The sequence below is a fragment of the Rhinatrema bivittatum genome, chromosome 8 (assembly GCF_901001135.1).
Source record: "Rhinatrema bivittatum chromosome 8, aRhiBiv1.1, whole genome shotgun sequence".
Classification (NCBI taxonomy): domain Eukaryota; kingdom Metazoa; phylum Chordata; class Amphibia; order Gymnophiona; family Rhinatrematidae; genus Rhinatrema; species Rhinatrema bivittatum.
In genome coordinates, this window is record NC_042622.1 from 17528806 (window position 1) to 17553077 (window position 24272).

The following is a 24272-nucleotide window of genomic DNA, read 5'->3' on the forward strand; positions in this document are numbered from 1 at the left end:
CAGACCTCATCCAACTATCAGTGGATGCTCCCCTTCGTCTTCAGGGATTTGCGGGGCTCCTCCGTCAAGGCCCCGTTTGTTTGGAGGACGCGGATCACTTTTGTCTCGTGGCATGACTTTTGAGAGGCAGCGTCTGAAGAGAAAGGGTTATTCGGATGTGGTGGTCTCCACGTTGTTGCGGGCTAGGAAGCAGTCTACATCCTTGGCTTATGTCCGAGTCTGGGTGGTTTTTGAGGACTGTTGTACGGAGCGCAACGTGAATCCTATCTCGGCTTCCGTCTTCGATATCCTAGCTTTTCTTCAGGCTGGTCTTGCCAAGGGTCTCTCGTGTAGTACCCTTCGGGTCCAGGTGGCGGCACTTGGCTGCCTGAGGGGCAAGGTGCATGGGGTGTCTCTGGCGCTTCACCCGGATATAGCGCGTTTTCTTAGGGGGGCTAAGTATCTACGTCCTCCATTGCGTCATCCTTTTCCGTCCTGGAATCTCAATTGGGTACTTTCCGTTTTGTGTTCGTCGCCTTTCGAGCCAATAAAGCGGTCGACGCTCAAGGACCTTACGTTGAAGACAGTTTTCCTCGTCGCGATTGCCTCAGTGAGGCGTGTTTCAGAGTTGCAGGCGCTGTCATGTAGGGAACCGTTGCTGAGGATCTCGGATTCGGGAGTTTCCTTACGGACGGTCCCCTCCTTCTTGCCAAAAGTGGTGTCGGCGTTTCATTTGAATCAATCGATCGAGCTTCCCGCTTTTCCGGTTGCAGAGCCGTCGGAGCCGAAAGCGAGGGAATTACGGAAGCTAGATGTGCGGAGGGTCCTCCTCCACTATCTAGAGGTCACTAACCCTTTCAGGATGACAGATCACCTCTTTGTTCTGTTTTCCGGTCCGAAAAGAGGTGGTGCGGCTTCCCGGACTACAATCGCCCGTTGGCTTAAGGAGGCCATTGGCTCAGCGTATGTAGTACGGGGAAAGCCTGTTCCCGTGGGTCTCAGGGCTCACTCGACACGATCGCACGCGGCTTCGTGGGCGGAATCATCACAGGTGTCCCCTCAGGAGATTTGCAGGGCGGCCACCTGGAAGTCGTTGCATACTTTCACTAGACATTACCGGTTGGACGTTCAGGCTGCTAATTCCGGGGGTTTTGGAGAGAGGGTACTCCGAGCGGGACTCTCTGGTTCCCACCCTCGGTAAGTTGGCTCTGGTACATCCCAGGTGTGCTGGACTGATCCTGGTACGTACAGGGAAATGAAAATTAGTTTCTTACCTGATAATTTTAGTTCCTGTAGTACCACGGATCAGTCCAGGATCCCGCCCGTGTTTGCTGCTCTGAAGTAACGGAGAGTCCGCTCGTTGTTTTGTTTATCTAATCTGATTACTTGGTTCGCTCCTCCGGTTGGGGAGTTCTGTTCCAGTTGGGGGTTTTTGAATTGGGCCCCGTTGAGGATAGGTTATCTAGATAGTTTACTTGTCCTTTCTCTACTTTGACATTACGTAAGACTGAGGGGCTGTGTCAGGCACGTGGCTATATATGGCTAAGTCCGACAGATCTTGCTCTGTCTCCATCTACTGGTGCGGAGTCACAACCCAGGTGTGCTGGACTGAACCGTGGTACTACAGGAACGAAAATTATCAGGTAAGAAACTAATTTTCCTTTAAGGCGTAGATGTAGGTTTTCTTCTTTTGTCTGCTTTTCCTTCCTTAGCTTATTTATTTATTTGTTTATTTATCGGTTTTTGTATACTGTCATTCGGTGTAGCCATCATAACGGTTAACAAATTCTATACAAATAAAACAGTCCTTAATAAAAGTAAAATACAATAACATAATAAAAATAGATTACAATTACACACCCAAAGAAAAAATAAATATTAAGAAAAAAAAAATATTAAGAAAGAAAAAATAAATATTAAAAAAATATAAAATAATAAAATCTTAGGATGTTAGTGCAGGGTGGGTAGGGGGGTGAGGATTATTACGTTTTTTGTTCATTAAAGTTTTTAAAAAAAGGGAGACAAGAATCGCTGTGACTGAAGGAGGTAGGCAAGCTACATTCATTTCAGTGGCACCACAGTGAGTGAAGAAGTCTTTTCTTTTTCTCTGATTGGAGCTGTAGTATAGCGAAAGGGCAGGAAAGTAGAGCTGTTTTGAGCGCGGGAAGAGACCCACACTCTGCTCAGTATATGAAATGCATCTGTAGATGGTGGGAGGAGGATCTCTCTGTCATATATGTGGGGAGCAGAAAGAGAATGGAAATTACTTCCCCTGGGGGAGGGACCACATTGGCAGGGTCATTGGCTCAGCCAGTTCTAGCTGGCATGCTTGCTGCCATAGCAGGAACTGCAGCAAGTAGAATCTGATCTGGGGCCTCCCTCCTTGGTTCCTGTATTGCAGGAGCCTGCAGCCAATTCCTCCAAGGATGCATTTACTATTGCATTTAAAGGAGCAGCTTCCTCTTTTTTTCTGAATCATTTCCCTCCTTGGCCTGGGCTTTCATATTTGTGGAATTTTTTTAAGTGGTTGCACCAGGCATTTTGTGTGGAGCAGAGTTCTGCTCAGAACCTTCTCCAGTGGTGCCTTCCCTCCAGGGTATTATTTATGGGGGTTCAGGGTACAAGAGAATGAGAAGGAGAGGATGTGAGAGATGGGAAGTCCTCCATATCAGATAATCCTTCTAAGACCTTAGGTTTCTAAAGGATATTGATAGTAAGGGAGAACTGGCAAAAGGGGAATAGCCCCCTGAGGAAGAAGATAGTTCGGTTATGGTTAGATTGCTTCACAAGAAAGAGCTCTCTGTCTTGATTTCTCAATCATTGTAAGTGCTGAATATAGCTGAAGAAAAAGAGGAGAGTTACAGTTCTTCAGAAAACCCTAATATGACTAGTATATGGAAGTCCTCAAAATCATTTCCACTACACAGACCAGTCAAGGACTAGATTGATTTGGAATGGAATTCTCCTGAAGCCAATTTTTAAAGGTGGATAGTCTCTCCGCACTTGGCATCAGAGCGGCAGTCTGCAGCAGTTACATACTGAGGGCCAGTGCGATAGGTCCAACAGTTGCAGAGCGCCAGAGACCTGCCACCTCAGGAAGCAAAGCAGGCGGAGCTCTTGGAGGCTGCGGTAGCATATGGAGTGGATGCCTTGTATGACCTTCTGTGTACTTCATCCAGAACCACGGTGCCGGCTGTCTCGGCACGGAGGCTGTTGTGGCTGCGTAATTGGGCGGCGGACATCTCCTCCCAATTGCAGCTCAGGGCATTACCTTTCAAGGGAAAGCTCCTCTTTGGTGAGGACCTCGAACAGCCGATAAAGCAACTGGGAGAGAATAAGGTACACAGGCTTCCGGAGGACAAGCCAAAAGGTTCAAAGGGTTTCCTGGCTCGTTCCTGGTTTAGAGGCCAGCAGAGGTTCTGTCAGAGCAGAGCCCCAGGATCAGGCCAAAGGCGGACCTCAGGGAGGTCTCAGGCTTGGTCCCAGTCCTTTCATGGCCGTAGAACTAACAGAGACATGCCCTCTATCGCAACCAGTGGCGCCAAATCCTCACAATGAGATGCAGTTGGCCCACTCCTCCATTCCGCTCATTGGGGGTCAACTGACTCCTTTTTTTCCAGGAGTGGGCCAAGATCATGTCAGACCAATGGGTTCTAAGCGTGATAGAACATGATTACACATTAGAATTTGCTCGCCCACTCCACAGTCTGTTTCTTGTGTCCCCCTCCCTGTGGCTCTCCGGCAAAGAAGCAGGTTGTCCAACAGACCCTCCTCCGGCTCCAGGAGCTCGGGGCCATTATTCCTGTTCCCCGCGAAGAACAGGGTCAGGGAATATATTCTATTTACTTCATAGTGCCCAGAAAGGAGGGAACCTTCTGACCGATTTTGGACTTGAAGAAGGTCAACGTAGCCCTTAAGGTACCCCGTTTTCGGATGGAGACTCTATGATCAGTAATGTGGCAGTGCACAAGGGAGAGTTTCTGGCCTCCTTGGATCTGATGGAGGCCAACTTGCACATTGGGATACACAGGGATAATCAGAGATACCTCAGGTTTATGATTCTCGGGTAACAATTCCAATTTTTTGCCATGCTGTTCGGCCTAGCCTCGGCTCCCTGAACCTTCATCAAGGTGATGGTCGTCATGGCAGCGACCTTGCGGAGAGAGGGCATTTTGGTCCATCCCTATCTGGACGACTGGCTGATTCGAGCAAAGTCAGAGGAACTGTGCACGCAGGCAGTGGTCAGTGTTGCTCCACCTCTGCTCTCTGGGCTGGGTGGTCAACCTAGCCAAGAATCACCTTGCTCCTTCTCAAATCCTGGAGTTTCTTGGGGCCTGATTCGATACTTGCCTCGGCAACATTTTCCTCTCGGAGGGGAGGATTCTCAAACTGCGAGCCCAGGTCCTAAACCTGTTGCATATTCGAGTGCCCAGGATCTGGGACTATTTGCAGGATCTGGGATCCATGGCATTGACCTTAGAGCTGGTTCCGTGGGCGTTCACACACTTGAAACCTCTACAGAGTGCGTTGCTCTCCCGTTGGAACCCATTGTCGGAGCAATTTCAACTCCAGCTTCCGCTTATGAAGGTCGTCATGTTCAGCCTCTCATGGTGGCGGCTAGCTCTAGCCCATTTGAAGCGCAGAGTGGACTTTGAGGTACCTCAATGAATGGTGATGTCTACTGATGCCAGCCTCTCTGGTTGGGGAGCTGAATGCAAGACTCAAGTAGCGCAGAGCCAATGGTCCACGGAAGAAGCGACTTGGTGAATCATTCGCCTGGAGACAAGAGCAGTGAGACTGGCTCGGGAGAGCTTTCTCCCCCTTCTGCGCAACCGGGGGTTCAGGGTCCTGTCAGACATTGCAACGACAGTGGCTTATATCAACTGGCAGGGAGGAACCAAGAGCTATGTGGTAGCTCTGGAAGTGGAAATACTGATATCCTGGGCAGAATGTCATTTGACCATGCTGACGGTATCCCATATAGCGGGAACCTCCAATGTTCAGGCAGATTTTCTCAGCTGTCAGCAGTTAGATCCCGGAGAATGAGAGTTATCGAAGAGTGCCATGACCTTAATCTCCCGCAAGTGGGGCCAGTCACTTGTAGACTTAATGACAACCCTGGGGAAAACCAAGGCAGAGCGATTCCTCAGCCGCAGGTGGGAGCATGGAGTGGAAGTCATAGATGCACTCGTAGCCCCTTGGCTTCAGGACGTTCTCCTTAAGGTGTTTCCTCCCTGGCCTCTAATCGGCAAGGTGATTAGAAGGATAGAAGTCCATCCGGGCCAGGCGATCTTGGTGGCTCCGGAGTGGCCACGTCGACTGTGGTTTGTGGATCTGGTCAGCCTGGCAATGGACGGACCCCTTTGGCTCAGACATCTCCCAAACCTCCTGCCCAAAGTCCTATATTTTTCTATCAAGCGGATCGCTTTTGTCTTGCAGCCTGGCTTTTGAGAGGAGGCAGTTGAGGAAGAAGGATTATCTGGAGGATGTCATTTCTATGCTGTTGAGAACTCGGAAACCCTCCACTTCCATGGCGTTTATCTGGTTTTGGAGAGTTTTTGAGTCTTGGTGCAAGTCGCAGAGTCCTTATCCCCACTGAGCCTCGGTGACCATGATCCTATCTTTCTTACAGAATGGTCTTTCAAAGGGTTTATCTCTCAACTCTTTCAGGGTTCAAGTGGCAGCCCTAGGATGCCTAAGAAGCAACGTTCACAGTTCTTCCCTTGCGGCTCATCTGGATGTGATATGCTTCCTTAGAGTGAAACATTTGCGTCCTTCTGTCAGTAAGGTGTGTCCCACATGGAGCTTAAATCTGGTCCTCAAGGGATTGTGTGAACCACCTCTCGAGCCGCTTAAGAAAGCCACTTTGAAAGATCTGACTTTAAAGGTGGTATTCTTGGTAGCTATTTGCTCTGCCAGGTGAGTCTCTGAGCTTCAGGCCTTGTCCTGTAGGGAACCATTTTTGAGAATTTCAAACTCGGGAATTTCTTTATGAACGGTCCCGTCTTTTCTACCGAAGGTAGTCTCCTCCATTCATCTTAGTCATTCTGTGGAAATTCCAGCTTTTTCGGATCTGGATCTCAGTTCTCCTCATGCCAGGGATTTGAGACGCCTGGACGTCAGGAGTGCTCTATTGCGCTATTTGTAAGTAACGAATAGTTTCCGGTTGTCCGACCATCTTTTTGTGTTGTGGCATGGAGCTGGGAAAGAGCAGAAGGCTTCAAAAGCTATAATAGCGCGTTGGTTAAAGGAGGCTATCAGCTCTACTTATATCTGTCAAGGTCGCCCCTTCCCGGAGGATTTGAGGGCTCATTCTACGCATTTGCAGGCGACTTCATAGACGGAATGTCAACTGGTTTCCCCTCAGGAGATTTGCAGGGTGGTTATTTGGAAGTCTTTACATACATTCGCCAGACACTACCACCTGGATATTCAAGCCACGGATGTTGGCAATTTCGGAGAACGTGTTGTTCGAGCGGGACTCTCTCAGTCTCACCCTACATAAGGAAGCTTTGGTACATTCCAGCAGTCTGGACTGATCTGGGTACATACAGGAAAAGGAAAATTGGTTCTTATCTACAGTTAGTGTAGCTGGGTTCAAAAAAGGTTTGGATAAGTTCTTGGAGGAGAAGTCCATTAACGGCTATTAATCAAGTTTACTTAGGGAATAGCCACTGCTATTAATTGCATCAGTAGCATGGGATCTTCTTAGTGTTGGGTAATTGCCAGGTTCTTGTGGCCTGGTTTGGCCTCTGTTGGAAACAGGATGCTGGGCTTGAAGGACCGTTGGTCTGACCCAGCATGGCAATTTCTTATGTTCGTTCTTGTAGTACCACAGATCAGTCCAGTCGTCTGCCCACTGCAGAGATTCAGCTTTTTTGGGTAAGGGTTTAACTAAGGAGAGCCCGCTTATATGGTATTGCATCTTACTTGCTTGATCTATGGCATGCCCTTCTGTGACCTTTATGGCAAAATTAATTAGTTTTTTGTTCTTTATCCTCTGCTCGTTGTGGGGTCTGGAGATAAAGTTACATGTTCAGGATTGTTTGATTATTAAGTTGTTCATCTGCTTGGGTACTTCTAAATACTGAAGAGTGGCAGGTGGCACACTGGGTTATAAGGCAGTGCCTCTGAAAGTTTCTCTGTCTCCATCTGCTGGACGGTAGGCAAAACCCAGCAGTCTGGACTGATCTGTGGTACTACAGGAACGAAAATTAGCAGGTAAGAACCAATTTTCCTTTACGGCAGCTGACTTCTTTCCTGCTGTTTTGTCTTTAATAGTTTTCTTTCCTGGAATCCCTCTGGTTGAGAGGAGAAAGAATTTGGTGTGTTATTTTTAGCTTGTTACAGAAGATACTAGCACAAAGAAGTCAGCATAGGAGCCTATATGGGGTGATGGCAGCAAGCCTGTTAGTCTCTGTCTCAATCTGCTGGTTAGTGGATATAACCCATGCTTCTCGACTAGTCTGGCTGGATTTAAGAAAAGGAAATTATCAGGTAAGAACAAATTTCTCCTTTTATCATCAGACTTCTTTTCTTGAGAATGTGTAGAAGATTGATTTCTAATAACTGAGAATATTTCTAAACTGTGGTATTTATGTCACATGATATAATATGTTACTTGATTGGTATTTACTATATCATTAGCAATTCTGTTTTGCCCTTCAAGATGGTTACTCCAAGTAAAACAAAAATGTCAGAAGCATCAATGGTTATTCCTGGTTCAGGTGGTTTGATTATGAGGAGCCCTGTTCTCACAGCTAGGACATGTAAGTTATATTTGAAACTTATTTCAATGTATTGTTATATTTTGACAATGTTCCCTGTAAGGATTGGGTGCTATATGCCAAACTTTTTACTCCTGAGCAAAGGTTTTTGGTTTCAATTCTCTATGAGCACTACTTTCTTTGATGCAAAAAGCCTATCAATTTTATGCTCACAGCAACCCACTGCTTAGAAGGAAAATTGGAGTAGCATGCACAGAAACTTTCTCACGTACACATACCCACTAACACACTTGCATATTCGCTCTCATACTCTTTCACATGCATTACATGCTCATTCTCACAAACATACACACTCACTCTCATTCCTCTCATTCACTTCCCAGACTTTCATACACATGCACACTCACTCAGTTCTCCTCTTTCACACACTCATCTCAATAACCGCAAACCCTTCACTACAAAACACTTTGAGAAGTAACACAAACCCCTCAGGACTCAAACAGCAGCAGCCTTATCTATGATATGAGAGCAATGCAAATATTATACCATGCCCTAAAACACTAATACACCACCTACTGGGATCAATAGAACAAAATCCTACAGCAAAACCACATGCCAGCAGAAATACTGCTCCTCAGTTACACATGTAGAACACAGACAGACCCTTACGTAATACAAAATAAGGGACTACAAATTAGAAACAGCAACCTGCAGACAAAAAATAAAATGGAAAGTCCGAGAAACCAGACTCTGAACAGTGTCATATTGAAAGAAAGAGCAAAATACAAATATATATTGCACATTCCCAAAGATAACATATGCCAATCACTAAAAATTCAAAATATATATTTTTTTACCTTTATTGTCTGATCATATTTTTCTAATTGGTTGGTCCTGATTTTGTTTCCATGTTTCCTTTCTTGGTCTTTTCCCAGTTCATTTTACAGGGTCCCTTTTTTCATTCTGTTTTTTCTTTCTCCACCTGTCTTCTTCCCTTCCTCTCTCCAACCACATGCACACATTGGCATTCACACACAAAGGCTGTCATTCAGCCACCCACTCCCACACATACACAGACTCTCAAATCCCACCTCTACACACAGCCTCTCACTTGCCCACAAACAAACCCAGGCTCTTACCCACCCACAGACTCTTACTCTCACCCACCCACAGGCTCATACCCTGCTCCAGGCACATACACACAGGCAGTCACATGTACACCCCACCACACACACACACACAGCTTCTCACCCACCCACTCCGCCTCTCTCACACACACACATCCACGCAACCTCTCACCACACATACATACGATCTCACCTACCCAGGTAGTCATCCATACTTACACGCAGGCAGTCACCTCCGTCCACACACACACACACAGCTTGGCTCTTACCCCCATACCCAGGTACTCATCCACCCATACACACACAAGCAGTCACTCACACACACAGGCGTTCACCACCCCACTACCCAGATTCTCTCCCAGCCATACACACACAGACACACACACACACACACACACACACACACAGGGCCTGGGCCTCGTCTTCAGCCGCAAATAGGATGGGGTCCACTGGTGGTCATTGCATCTTCTTCCTGTTTTTGGCAGCCAGCAGGATGGGGTCTGCTGGCAGCCACTGCATCCTCTTTCTTCAACCACTGCAGAGCTGAGTTGAGTGGTGGGTGGCAACAGGAGTAATATTTATCCGAATGTCATCTCCTGCTGCTGTGGGGCTGATCTCACAATAAGAGCTGCGAGATTGACCCTGCAGCAGCAGGAGATGATATTTGAATAAATGAAACGCCTCCTGCCTAGAAAGAGGTGTGATGCCACTGATCAGATCGGGCAGGGCTTGGTTTATCCCTGCACGGGGTAGTAAAAACTGTGCGCAGCCACACACACACACCCAGCTTAGAGGGAACAGTGATTTTTGAATTGTGTTCTTTTTAGAAGTATTTAAAACATTTAGTCAAAGATCTATAACCCTTTTGTCTTCTAGAAAAAATAATCCATGTTTCCCTGTACGAACCAGGATCAGTCCAGACACCTGGGTTGTGACTCCGCACCAGCAGATGGAGACAGAGCAAAACTTGTCGGGCACCCTACATATAGTAAGGCGCCACCCACAGTCCCTCAGTCTTACTCTGTCTCCAGCAGATGGGGCAGGTCCACCCACAGTCTCTGGTGATCCTGGTTAGTGGTTAGCTAGTCAGGGGAATTGAAAAAAATTGAATTGAATTGAATTGAATTGAAAAAAAAAAAAAAGGGTAGTTGTTCGTAGCTGGCTCCCGGGTCCTTGAAGTCTCCCAGGGGGGTTGCGAGGTTCTGAGGGGACCACCCCCCCCTGGTTGAGGCCGCTGCTGGGGTTGAGGACCCGGCCTTTCTGGCAGCAGCGTCGGGGGTGACACCGGGGAGCCAGGTTCACTCACCCTCGCTGGAGGAGAAAGATCAGGACCAGGGCCAGCGGCGAAGTTTAAGGAAAAAAAAAAAAAAAAGAAATTGTATTTTGTTTTCTTGTGCGGCGTACCGTTCCCTCTCGGTGTGTTCGGCAGAAAGGGGGGGGGGGGGTTCGCCGTTGACTGCGCTCAGCGTCCGAATTCGTTTTTCATTACTTTAATTGAAATTTTAGTTCGCTCCCGGCCGCGGCCTGACTCAGCGCGCCGTATGCCGACAGGGGCTCCGTGCCGCGCTCGCGGGTGTCGCAATCGGGCATGTGTGCTACCTGTGCTGCGGGTGGCGAGGGGACGTCCGAGGGAGGTCGGGGAACCCGGCCCAGGCCACCGCGATCGCCGCAGCGCGAGGAGCTCGATGCAGGAGGCTCTGCCGATCCGTTCCCGCTGAGCGCGGGAACGGCGGCCATTTTAGACACAGTGCGAGAGGCCACGAGGAAAGCTACGGGAGCGGCCATTTTGCCTCCCATGCTTTCTCCGCAGCGGCGGGCCGCCGGGGGGACCCCCCGGGGGGGCCCGATTCGCCGGATGCCATGAGCCGGGAGGAGGCCTCTTCCGATTCTGAGGCCTCTCTTTCGCTGGATTTCGCAGGCTTACTCCACAAATTATTGAAGTATAAAAGGTCCCGGAAAAGAAGAAGAAGGCCGGACAGAGGGGGCTCTGACAAACGGTCAGAACCCAGGAAGAAGAGGGCGGGGGAGGGGCCTCGAAGGCCCGCGGACCCGCCCAGAGAACGACGGCCCTTGCGGGGAGTCCCTCAGAATACCGAGTCTGATTCGGCGTGGTCCGCAGCGGAGGAACCGGACGATGAGCCCTCGGGGGACGCCGGGGCACCCGACGGGCCGGACGTGCCACCTCCAGGAACCGCCAAAGGGGCGCCAGCCGTGGACGGGGATGATCCAAAAGTCGTACGTCTGTTTCGGAAGGAGGAGCTGCCACCGCTGATCCCAGCTATCCTTCGGGAGGTAGGTGTGGATGCCCCTCCGGTGGGTCTCGTACAGATGCTAAGATGGATCCGATGTTGCTGGGCCTTACGGGGCCGGCGGTAGCTTTTCCGTTCCACTTCTCGGCGACCGATATCCTTTTCCGGGAATGGGATACTCCGGAGTTAGGCCTGAAGGTAAGTAAAGCGATGGACAAGCTGTACCCGTTGCCGGAGGATGCGTTGGACATTCTTCGTTTTCCCAGGGTGGATGCCGCGGTGTCGGCGGTGACGAAGCAGTCCACCATTCCGGTTACCGGTGCCACTGCCCTTAAAGATATTCAGGATAGGAAGCTTGAGGGGCAGCTGAAGAAGGTGTTCGAGGCTTCGGCCCTGGGAGTCCGCGCGGCTATTTGCAGTAACTTCGCGCTGCGGGCAGGTCTGCGCTGGGCTCAGGTTCTTCAGGCCAATGCTGGCCTTTCGGGAGAAGAGGCGGCGCAGGCGGACCGCTTGGAGGCGGTCATAGCGTACAGCGCGGATGCCATGCATGACCTCCTGCGGACTTCGGCCAGGGCCATGGTTTCGGCAGTTTCGGCACGCCGGTTGCTGTGGCTCAGAAATTGGGCGGCGGATGGGTCCTCTAAGGCTCATCTCGGTTCGCTTCCGTTCAAAGGAAAGCTGCTGTTCGGTAAGGAGTTGGACGACCTGATGCAGTCGCTGGGTGAGAACAGGGCTTTCAAGCTGCCTGAGGATCGGCACAGGAGCAGGGCGTCTTTCTCCGGTAGGGCCCGTTTTCGAGGACCACGGAAATCGCGGCCGCAGAGATCTTCGGGGCCCTCCTACCGGCCTGGCTCTGGATCTTCCAGGACACCGTCGTGGTCTCAGTCCTTTCGTGGGCGAAAGTTTGGGAGGCGAGACGGTCCCTCGTCGGGGTCGGGTCCTAAAGCCTCTCAATGAAATATGGCCGGTCCATTCCCTACAGCTGGCTCCTACGGTCGTGCCCTATGTAGGAGCCAGATTGATGCGTTTCTACGGGGAATGGACCAGTATAACTTCGGACCAGTGGGTCCTCAACGTGATAAGACACGGCTACGCATTAGATTTTGCACGGATTCCGGCGGACAAGTTCCTGGTCTTCCCTTGCAAGGGTCACGGCAAGCAAAAGGCCGTCCAGGATACCTTGGGCCGGCTGCAAGACCTGGGCGCGATAATGCCCGTACCACCGGGGCAGCACCGTCGAGGAAGGTACTCCATCTACTTCATCGTCCCAAAGAAGGAAGGTACCTTCAGGCCCATCCTGGATTTGAAAGGGGTCAACAGGTGTCTGCGGGTTCCACGCTTCAAGATGGAGACGATTCGATCGGTGATAGCCTCGGTACGGCCGGGCGAATTCCTGGCCTCCTTGGACCTCACGGAGGCTTACCTCCATATCGGCATTCAGCCGGACCATCGGCGGTTTCTGTGCTTCTGTATCCTGGGCAGGCATTATCAGTTCAAGGCGCTTCCCTTCGGCCTCGCCACCGCTCCGCGAACGTTCACAAAGGTAATGGTGGTGGTGGCGGCCGAGCTTCGCAAAGAGGGATTCCTGGTACATCCTTACTTGGACGACTGGCTCATCCGGGCCAAATCGGAGCGCGACTGCCGACAGGCAGTCAACAGGGTCCTGCAACTCTTGCGCACACTCGGCTGGGTGGTCAATCTAGCCAAAAGCCGCCTCGTCCCCACCCAGACACTACAGTACCTGGGAGCGCGGTTCGACACAAAGCAGGGCAGAGTGTTTCTGTCCGAGGAACGGGTGTCCAAGCTTCAGGGCCAGGTGTGCAGGTTACTGTCCCTGCGGTGCCCGCTGGTCTGCGATCATCTCATGGTGCTGGGATCGATGGCGTCGATGCTGGCGTTGGTTCCCTGGGCTTTTGCTCATCTACGGCCATTGCAATCTGCATTGCTCTCCCGCTGGAGGCCGGTGTCGGAGGATTTTCACATGCCACTTCCACTATCGGATCAGGCGAGGTCCAGCCTACAGTGGTGGCTCAGTTCCGACAACTTGACACGTGGAGTGTCCCTGGTCATGCCCGCCTGGACGGTGGTCACGACGGATGCCAGTCTCTCCGGCTGGGGGGCGGTGTGCCTGGGACACTCGGTGCAAGGACAGTGGTCCAAGACTCAGTCTCAGTGGTCCATCAATTGCTTGGAGACCAGAGCGGTCTTACTGGCACTGCAGGCTTTTCTCCCGTTGATTCGCGGGAAAGCGGTCAGAGTCTTGTCGGACAATGCGACCACAGTAGCGTACAGCAGTCGCCAAGGAGGGACAAGGAGCCGAGCCGTCGCGGAGCAGACGCGGCAACTGATGATCTGGGCGGAAAGGAATCTCAGCAACATCGCGGCGTCCCATATCGCCGGAGTAGACAACGTCCAAGCGGATTTTCTCAGCCGCCATCGCTTGGACCCGGGGGAATGGGAGCTGCCGGAGGGCGCTTACCACCTCCTCTGCGAGAGGTGGGGAACGCCACGCATGGATCTGATGGCCACCGCCCAGAACGCCAAAGCCCTGAGGTTCTTCAGTCGAAGGAGAGAAAGGGGAGCCGAGGGGGTGGATGCCCTGGTCCTCCCCTGGCCCACCAACGTTCTGCTGTACGTGTTTCCTCCTTGGCCTCTGATAGGCAAGGTTCTGCGGCGCATAGAGATGCATCCCGCGGAGGTAATCATGGTGGCGCCCGAGTGGCCACGACGTCCTTGGTTCGCGGACCTCCTGCAGTTGGCACGGGAGCCCCCTCTCCGGTTCCGAGGGGAGGCGGCGCTTCTACGTCAAGGACCCGTCTGTTTGGAGGACGCGGATCACTTCTGTCTCGCGGCCTGGCTTTTGAGAGGAAACGCTTGAAGAATAAAGGGTATTCGGATGCGGTGGTAGCCACATTGCTGAGTTCTAGAAAACGTTCTACGTCCTTCGCCTACGTTCGGGTTTGGACGGTGTTTGAGGACTGGTGTAGAGCTCGTGCGGTGAATCCGGTGCTGCCTTCCGTGCCGGATGTTCTAGCGTTTCTTCAGGCAGGACTTGCGAGAGGTCTGTCTTGCAGTACGCTTAAGGTCCAGGTAGCGGCGCTGGGTTGCCTCAGAGGTATGGTGAGAGGTAGGTCCCTTGCGCATCATCCGGATGTGGCGCGTTTTCTTCGGGGGGCGAAGCATCTGCGGCCTCCCGTCCGTCAGCCTTGTCCTTCCTGGAATCTCAATTGCGTTTTGTCCGCTCTGGGTACGTCGCCTTTTGAGCCTATCAAGCGGGTGACGCTGAAGGATCTTACTCTTAAGACGGTGTTTCTCGTGGCTATTGCATCGGCAAGACGAATTTCAGAATTGCAGGCGTTATCTTGCAGGGAACCTTTCTTACGCTTCTCTGAGGCGGGGGTCTCGTTGAGGACGGTTCCCTCCTTCCTTCCGAAGGTGGTTTCAGCTTTTCATCTGAACCAGTCCGTAGAGCTGCCCGCTTTTCCAGAAGGTGAGCGTTCTGATCCGAAGGCTAGGATGCTGAAGAAGCTGGATGTCCGCAGAGTTCTGCTCAGGTATCTAGAGGTCACGAATCCTTTTCGTGTTTCGGACCATCTTTTTGTCTTGTGCTCGGGCCCTAAACGCGGTGGGGCTGCTTCCCGTACCACAATTGCGCGTTGGCTCAAGGAAGCCATTGCCTCGGCTTATATGCTGAAAGGGAAGACAGTTCCTGGGGGCCTTCGAGCTCACTCGACGCATGCGCAAGCCACCTCCTGGGCGGAGGCTTCGCTCGTGTCCCCACAGGAAATCTGCAGGGCGGCGACTTGGAAGTCTTTGCACACTTTTGCTCGACACTACCGGTTGGATGTGCAGGGCCTGGATTCCGGGGGGTTCGGTGAGAGGGTTCTGCGAGCGGGACTCTCTGGATCCCACCCTCGGTAAGTCAGCTCTGGTACATCCCAGGTGTCTGGACTGATCCTGGTACGTACAGGGAAAGGAAAATTAGTTTCTTACCTGATAATTTTCGTTCCTGTAGTACCAAGGATCAGTCCAGGATCCCGCCCACGTGGTCTGTGTTTTTTTCTGGGTTGCCGTTGTTGTTTTTTGGCATTCTTTTGGGGAGAGTCCGCTCGTTTGGCGCTCTGTGTTCCCCTTTAAGTCGTTGGGCCTCTGGTTCTGGGAGTTCTAATCCAGCTGGGGGTCTATGAATCGGCCCGGTTTCGGGCGGTATATAGCTAGTTAGTTGGAGTTTTTCCAGTTTGCTTTGACATTACGTAAGACTGAGGGACTGTGGGTGGCGCCTTACTATATGTAGGGTGCCCGACAAGTTTTGCTCTGTCTCCATCTGCTGGTGCGGAGTCACAACCCAGGTGTCTGGACTGATCCTTGGTACTACAGGAACGAAAATTATCAGGTAAGAAACTAATTTTCCTTTTCAAGATACCCTCAATGAAAATGCAGGAGATACATTTTTATAAATTGGGGCTCCAATGTATGCAGATTTATCTCCTGCATATTCATTGTGGATATCCTGAAAACCCAACTGGCTGTGGAGTCCCCAGGTAAGGTTTGGGAAGCCCTGATGTATTTGTTTTAACTTCTTTTTCCTGAACATACCCAGATCAGTCCAGAAAAGTGGGTTGTGTATCCCTGCCAGCAGGTGGCGTCAGCGAACAATTAGAACTTTGGGCACTCTTACATCACTCAGTATTTCTTTGACTCCAGCGGGTGGTACAGATGCACACCTGCAGTCTTTAGTTATATTTTTTATGTAGTTAGTTTGAATTTAATTTTTTGGTTTATGGTCGCTTCCTGAGGTGTTAGGCGCCTTCGTGGGCCATCCCTCAGTAGAAGCCGGGCTTCCGGAGAATTGGATATTCCTGTCAGGGTTTCGCCTGCCACAGTTCGGTGTCTGACGACCAGGGGCTCCTGGCTACTCACCATCGTCTCTGCTACAGCTGTCCCCTTGTCTCCTGCAACAGCTTTTCTCTGTATCTTGGTAAAGTTTAATTTAAAAAAAAAAAAAAAGAGCTGTTTTCACTGCGGCTGACTGACAGTCTTCAGTGCTGAGGTAAGGAGAGGTGCCGGAGGGACCGGGTCTTTTAAGGCCGGCTGGGGAAGCTGTCAGCAGTGTTCCCCTCAGCTCCCGGGGCTCCAGGTCGTTTTCTGAGGGCAAGGGTGAGTTTTTCTTCGTGTGCCTCGTTTACTCGCCGCTTCCCTGCTGGGGGCCTTGCAATTTCACTATAGACAGGCTCCTTTCTCGCAGCATGGCTGCGCACGTTTTTTTCTCCTCAGCCGGTAGTCTCGTAGCCCGCAGCACGAAAAGTTTGTTTTTCTGGTCCTGCCTGACTGAAATTTTCTCCGCATCGTGGCTCCGAGCATTTCTTTTTTCATTCGCACCCTTTTCTATTTCACTTCAGACTATCGGCATGCTGCTGCGGATGGGACCGAAAACAGAATCGCAGGCCTGCCGCGCATATGGGTCATGCGGCCAGGTGTTAGATGGGGCCTCCTTATGCGCAGCGTGTTCCCCGGGGTTAGAGGGCTCTTCAGGGCTTCTTGCCTCCTCCCTCGGGGAGGGAACGTCTGTCTCGCCTTTGGCTTCGTGAGAAGAGGATTCTCTGTCTTTTCTAGCCCTGGTGAGGGAAGACCTCACCGGGGGAACTGATGATATCACCCCAGCTGACTCTCCAGTGGGGAAGGGGGATCCGGAGGGGTTTTCCCTAGAATTTGTCCTCCTTATGCACCAGGCTTTCCTGGCAAGCGGCCTGGTCTCCTGAGGGCAGGTTCGGACCCGCCTGAGAAAAGAGGTTGGGGTATGGATCCTCGTCAGCGCCTCTCTGATCAGGCTCACCCCACAGGGGATTCTCCCCAGGGTATGCGAGATCCGTTCCCGGGGTCTGGGGCAACGCCGGCTTCTGGGGTAGTAGGTGCAGCAGACCCGGATCCGCGGCCAGATCCAGTTGATGTGGATACTGATGATCCGGATGAGCCTGATGACCCTCATGCGGATGGAGATGACCCCAGCATGGTGCATTTGTTCAAGCGGAATGAGTTAAGACCCCTTATTCCCCAGGTCCTTGAAGTTCTGGGACTTAAGGTTTCTCAAGAAGAGTCTGACAACGAGGGCGTCAAACCAGTCCTCGATGACATTAGGGGTCCCACAACATCTTTTCCTCTGCCTAAGAAGGTTTGCAAACTAGTGACCTAGGAGTGGGAGACTCCGGATTCCGGCTTGAAGGTGAGCAGAGCTATGGCGAAACTGTACCCGTTATCATCTGATGTTTTGGATTTACTGAAGATTCCAAAGGTGGACACCGCGGTCTCGGCAGTCACGAAAAAGACCACTATCCCGGTTGCTGGGGTGGCTGCCCTTAAGGATATGCAGGACCGCAAGCTGAAGATCCAGTTGAAGCGAGCATTTGAAGTTGCCTCGCTAAACCTTTGGGCGGCGGTTTGCGCTAGCCTCATGCAAAGGGCCTGTCTGTGTTGGGTCCAGGAATTGGCTGCTGGGGCCGGTACGGGCAACAGTGGGGCTCTGCAGTCTGCCCGCCTAGAAGCAGGCATCACTTATGTTGCAGGTGCTTTGTATGATCTGGTGAGTACCTCGGCGAGAGGTATGGTGTCCTTGGTGTCAGCGCGGCGTCTCCTCTGGCTGCGAAATTGGGCTGCGGATTTGTCCTCCAAGTCCCAGCTTTGTAATCTACCCTTTAAGGGCAAGCTCCTGTTTGGGGAGGATCTGGATCAGCTAGTAAAGCTGCTTGCCGAATCCAAAGGCAATCGGTTGCCGGAAGATAAAAGATCTTCTAAGAAAGTCTTCCCTCCTCGAGCTAGGTTTCGGGACTCTCGCCACTTCAGAGTGGGTAGATACTCCGCACCTCCTGTTTCTAAACCTGCTTCGGGGCGCCAGCAGTCCTTTCGAGGGGGTTGCCGGTCCATAAGAGATTCGGGACATCTTGGTGCAGGAAGTAATAAAAAACCCCAATGCAGCCACGAGCACCCATTCCATCGTCGAAGCTGTCGGAGGCAGATTATCCAACTTTTACACGGAATGGGCAAGAATTACATCAGACCTCTGGGTCTTAGAAGTGATCAAATACGGGTATGCACTAGAGTTCTCGCGCCCGGTCCGGGAGGTTTTTGTGGAGTCCCGAGTAGCCTCAAGTGTCAAGCGAGAGGCAGTCCGGGTGACTCTACAGCGACTTCTCGAGCTCAAAGCTATTGTCCCAGTTCCGGAGGCTCAAAAGGTACGAGGCGGTACTCCGTGTACTTTGTGGTCCCCAAGAAGGAGGGCACGTTTTGGCCCATCCTCGATCCGCAGAAGGTGAACCATTGCCTTCAGGTTCCTCTTTTTCGTATGGAAACCCTGAGGACAGTGATGGCCGCAGTTCAAAAAGGGGAGTTTCTCGCTTCTCTGGACCTCACAGAGGCGTATTTACACATTCCGATCCGGCTGAATCACCAGAGGTTTCTCCAGTTCAAGATTTTGGGACGACACTTCCAATTTCGAGCCCTCCCATTTGGTCCTGCAACAGCTCCTCGCACGTTCACCAAGGTCAGGAGGGAATCTTGGTCCACCCATACCTGGACGACTGGTTGATTTGCGTGAAGTCTCGGGTGGACTTCGCGTCTTTAAGATCATGAGAGGTCTTGAACGAGTAGATGTGACTCGGTTATTTACACTTTCGAATAATAGAATAGGGGGCACTCCATGAAGTTAGCAAGTAGCACATTTAAGACTAATCGGAGAAAATTCTTTTTCACTCAACGCACAATAAAGCTCTGGAATTTGTTGCCAGAGGATGTGGTTAGTGCAGTTAGTGTAGCTGGGTTCAAAAAAGGTTTGGATAAGTTCTTGGAGGAGAAGTCCATTAACTGCTATTAATCAATTTTACTTAGGGAATAGCCACTGCTATTAATTGCATCAGTAGCATAGGATCTTCTTAGTGTTTGGGTAATTGCCAGGTTCTTGTGGCCTGGTTTTGTCCTCTGTTGGAAACAGGATGCTGGGCTTGATGGACCCTTGGACTGACCCAGCATGGCAATTTCTTATGTTCTTATGTTCTTATGACTGCGAGAGATCAGTGATATGGTGATGTTCATATTTCGATCCCTAGGTTGGGTAATCAATGTGGAGAAGAGTCACTTGGAACCTACTCAGAAGTTGATTTATCTCGGAGCACAATTCGATACCTTGCTGGGCAAAGTGTTTCTAGCGGCGGACCGAATAGGGAAGTTGCAGGAACAAATACATTCCCTTCTTCGAAGGAGCAATCTCACAGTGTGGCATCATCTTCAGGTCCTGGGCTCCATGGCTTTAACCTTGGATTTGGTTCCTTGGGCGTTCACTCACTTAAGACCTTTACAGCGTGCGCTTTTGTCGTACTGGAGCCCGGTGTCGGAGCAATTCCATCTATCAATGCCTCTACTTCCGGAATCCAGAGCCAGTCTGTCATGGTGGCTGTCACTGGACAATCTGGAACAGGGGGTGGATTTGGACACTCTGAATTGTCTGATAATCTCCACCGATGCCAGCCTCTCAGGTTGGGGGGCGGTGTGTGCAGACAGGTCCACCCAAGGGCTCTTGTCGGCGATGGAAAGATCCTGGTCCATAAACCGGCTCGAGACCAGGGCTGTATGTCTGGCCCTGCGGGCGTTTCCTCCCTGGATCCAGGGCAGAATGGTGCGAGTCTTCTCGGACAATGCAACAACGGTGGCGTACATCAATCGGCAAGGCGGGACTTGAAGTCCCGCTGTAGCACTGGAGGCACATCTTCTGTTCACCTGGGCGGAGCACCATCTCGAGGGCATTGCCACATCCCATGTCACGGGAGTAGAGAATGTGCAAGCCGATTATGTCAGCCGTCAGCAACTAGACCCAGGGGAATGGGAACTATCTCTTGAGGCGTGGAATCTCATTTGCTCCAGATGGGGAACTCCTCAGCTGGATCTGATGGCAACGCAGGTGAACGCAAAAACAGTCGTTTTTTCAGCCGTCGCCAAGAACACGGCTCGGTGGGCATAGACGCTCTAGTGTGTCCTTGGCCCACGGGGATTCTGCTGTATGCCTTCCTGCCCTGGCCCCTCATAGGTCGGCTTCTCCGTCGCATAGAGCGGCACCCGGGAAGAGTGATTCTGGGGGCGCCGGAGTGGCCACATCGTCCGTAGTTCGCGGATCTGGTACGCTTGGCTCTAGAGGGTCCACTTCAGCTGGCTCATCTAACGCATCTGCTCTGTCAGGGGCCCATATTTTCGGATCGGGAGAATCACGTCTCTCTCGCGGCTTGGCTTTTGAGAGGCGACGTTTACACTTGAGGGGTTATTCAGAACAAGTCATTTCCACCCTCCTACAGGTGAAACGTCCAGCCACCTCTATGGCCTATGTGAGAGTTTGGAAGCTTTTTGAGACATGGTGTCATCAGCATTCCTGTGACCCTTTAGCGGTGCATGTTCCTCGGGTTCTTGACTTTCTGCAACAGGGCCTAACTAAGGGCTTGGCGTTCAATTCCCTTCATGTACAAGTTGCAGCTCTAGGTGCCTTGCGAGGAAACTTTGACGGCTGTTCGCTGGCAGCGCATCCGGATATTGCTTGGTTTCTTAAGGGGGTCAAACATTTGCACCCTCCCATCCGTTCGGTGTGTCCGGATTGGAGTTTGAATTTAGTCCTGTGAGTTCTATATGGCACTCATTTTGAGCCTCTTCGTGGAGTTTCCCTGAAATATCTGACTTTGAAAACGGTGTTTTTGGTGGCCATTTGCTCGGCCCGTCGGATCTCAGAGTTGCAGGCGCTATCTTGTCGGGAACCTTTTCTTCGGATTTACGACGATCGGATATCATTATATACGGTTCCGTCCTTTGTTCCTAAGGTGGTTTCAGCCTTTCACGTCAATCAAACTGTGGAGCTTCCGGGGTTCCCTAACTGGTCCCGGGAGTCTTCTCAGAACAGATACCTTCATCTTTTGGATGTGCGGCGTGCCTTATTGCGTTATCTGGAGGTTACCATTGACTTCAGACGTTCTGATCATTTGTTCGTTTTCTTTGGTGGTCCAAAGAAGGGGGACAAAGTGTCAAAGGCGACCATATCTCGGTGGATTAAGGAAGCCATTTGCACAGCATACATAGCCCAAGGGCATCAGGTGCCTTTGGGTCTCAGAGCTCATTCCACTAGGGCTCAGGCTACCTCCTGGGCAGAGTGTCAGTTACTGTCGCCTCAGGAGATCTGTAGGGCGGTGGTGTGGTCGTCTGTTCACACTTTTACAAAACATTACCAATTGGACGTTAAGGCTTCTGATGAACCGTCCTTCGGGGAGAGTGTGCTTCATGCGGGTCTTTCGGGTTCCCGCTCAGTGTAGGGTGGCTTGGGTTCATCCCACTTTTCTGGACTGGTCTGGGTATGTTCAGGAAATGAAAATTGGTTCTTACCTGCTAATTTTCGTTCCTGTAATACCACAGATCAGTCCAGAGGCCCACCCCTTTCTTCAGATACCGAAAGACTGTCTTGGTCAGAACCTGCTTAAGTTTTTTATTGTCGAAGCTCCTTTTTTGCAGACATGATTCATGGAGCAGTTTTTAGCAGTTGTTTGGTCTGGTTGTTTGCCAGCGACGAAGTGGTAGTCCGGAAATTTGGTTGGGTGCTACCCTTCGTTATTTAGTTCTGTTAGCATGGGCTTGGCTACAGGTCAATACTGAGTGACTGCAGGTGGCACTCTCGTTATGTAGCAGTGCCCAAAGTTCTAATTGTTCTCTGACTCCACCTGCTGGTAGGGATACACAACCCACTTTTCTGGACTGATCTGTGGTATTACAGGAACAAAAATTAGCAGGTAAGAACCAATTTTCATATGATCTATATTGGTTTCCTTTTCATCCTGCTACACCAGACCAGTCAAGACAAGTGGGTTATGTCCCTCTACGAGCAGATGGAGGCAGAGAACACAGTTCCTGTTCATACCCCAGATCAGTCCAGACAAGTGAATTTTGCATCCCTACCAGCAGATGGAGGCAGAGAACTAAAAAGATTTCAGACACTGTTACTTAACTGAGAGTAACACCTGCAGTTCCTCAGTATTTCTCTGTCTCTAGTAGATGATAGAGATGCAAACCTGCAGTCTAGCAAAGTTAATAGAAATAAGGAGTAGTGAAAGGGAAGAATTTACAAGAAGATTACAGGAGATGCTCCTTCAGGTAGCAGGTTCCTTCGTGGACCATCTCGTAGGTCAAGCCAGGTGAACAGGAGATTGGCAATTCCTGTTCAGCTTTAGCCCGCAGTATCCAGGGGTTGGAAAGCCCAGGGGTCCTGGTTCCCTCCTTCTCTGAGGTCTTTTTCCTCGTGTCTTCCAGTGACAGACAACAGCAGGGAATAAATTTGTACCTGTCTGTTTCTTTAAAAAAAAAAAAAAAGAAACAGCAAGGAAGGGTGTCTGCAGCCTAAGTCCTGCCAGCCTAAGACATTGCAGGCGGCTGCTCAGGGGACAGAAGAGGTGGTGAGCGGTGCCGTGAGGTGTTTTTTTTGTCGGTCGCTAAAGTAATTCCAGCGAGAGTTGGAAGCTCAGCAGGCAGAAACAATCGGTGTCGGAGTTCAAGCAGGGTCAAGCCAGAGATCCATTCGAGGAACTAGGAGAAACAGAGAGACAGAGAAGGCGAGGACGAGTACAAGCAGGAATAAAGACACTGAAGACAGGAGACAAAGCAACAAAGATAAGAACATAAGAAGTTGCCATGCTGGGTCAGACCCTGGGTCCATCAAGCCCAGCATCCTGTTTCCAACAGAGGCCAAACCAGGCCACAAGAACCTGGCAAGTACCTTGACACCAAGAAGATCCCATGCTACTGAGGCAGTTAATAGTAGTGGCTATTCCCTAAGTAAACTTGATTAATAGCAGTTAATGGACTTCTCCTCCAAGAACTTATCCAAACCTCTTTTGAACTCAGCTACACTAACTGCAGTAACCACATCCTCTGCAACAAATTTCCAGAGCTTAATTGTGCATTGAGTGCAAGAATTTTCTCCGATTAGTCTTAAATTTGCTACTTTCTAACTTCATGGAATGCCCCCTAGTCCTTCTATTATCCAAAAGTGTAAATAACCGATTCACATCTACTCATGCAAGACCTCTCATGATCTTAAAGACCTCTATCATATGCCCCCTCAGCCGTCTCTTCTCCAAGCTGAACAGCCCTAACCTCTTCAGCCTTTCCTCATAGGGGAGCTGTTCCACCCCCTTTATCATTTTCATTGCCCTTCTCTGTACCTTCTCCATTGCAACTATATCTTTTTTGAGATGCGGCAACCAGAATTGTACACAGTATTCAAGGTGCGGTCTCACCATGGAGCGATAGAGACATTATGACATTTTCTGTTTTATTAACCATTCCCTTCCTAATAATTCCTAACATCTGTTTGCTTTCTTGACTGCTGCAAACACACTGAGCTGATGATTTCAAAATATTATCCACTATGATGCCTAGATCTTTTTCCTGGGTGGTAGCTCCTAATATGGAACCTAACATTGTGTAACTATAGCAAGGGTTATTTTTCCCAATATGCAACACCTTGCACTTGTCCACATTAAATTTCATCTGCCATTTGGATGCCCAATTTTCCAGTTTTGCAAGGTCCTCCTATAATGTATCACAATCCGCTTGTGAATTAACTACTCTGAATAATTTTGTATCATCTGCAAATTTGATAACCTCACTCGTCGTATTCCTTTCCAGATCATTTATATATATATATTGAAAAGCACTGGTCCAAGTACTGATCCCTGAGGCTTCCACTGTTTACCCTTTTCCACTGAGAAAATTGACCATTTAATCCTACTCTCTGTTTCCTGTCTTTTAACCAGTTTGTAATGCACGAAAGGACATCGTGGTGCGGTCCTCTCACCTTTCCAGACGGACTCTAGCTGCTGGCTCCTCCTCTCTGGCGGCGGTGGGCCACCAGCTCCGACTCGGGTTCCCTCCGGTGCCTCCGGCCCTGCCACGCTACCCAGTGTTGCTAGCCAAGATGTCCCTGTTCGTCGGGCCTCTCTATGTGGCCCGCAGAGAGACGCCGCCATCAGCGCCGTGCCCCTTCCTAGGTACGCGCGCACGCATCACTGATTCTTTTAAAGGGCCCGCGGCATGAATCTGGCCGTGGACCCGAATGCTGACGTCAGACTCTTCAGTGTATAAAAGCTCAGTCCTCGCTCCATAGCGTTGCCTTTGCAACA

At 50.7% G+C, this 24272-nt stretch overlaps 1 protein-coding gene across 8 annotated transcripts in view; it reads left to right on the forward strand.

Annotated features, from left to right (window-relative positions):
• Positions 1–24272, forward strand: part of SYCP2 (synaptonemal complex protein 2) — a 752024-nt gene that overhangs the window by 254759 nt on the left and 472993 nt on the right. For all 8 annotated transcript variants that reach the window (XM_029611557.1, XM_029611556.1, XM_029611555.1 and 5 more), the window contains one exon: positions 7649–7748. In XM_029611557.1, coding sequence (XP_029467417.1) covers positions 7649–7748 — 100 coding nt within the window. The remainder of the gene's footprint in view (positions 1–7648; positions 7749–24272) is intronic.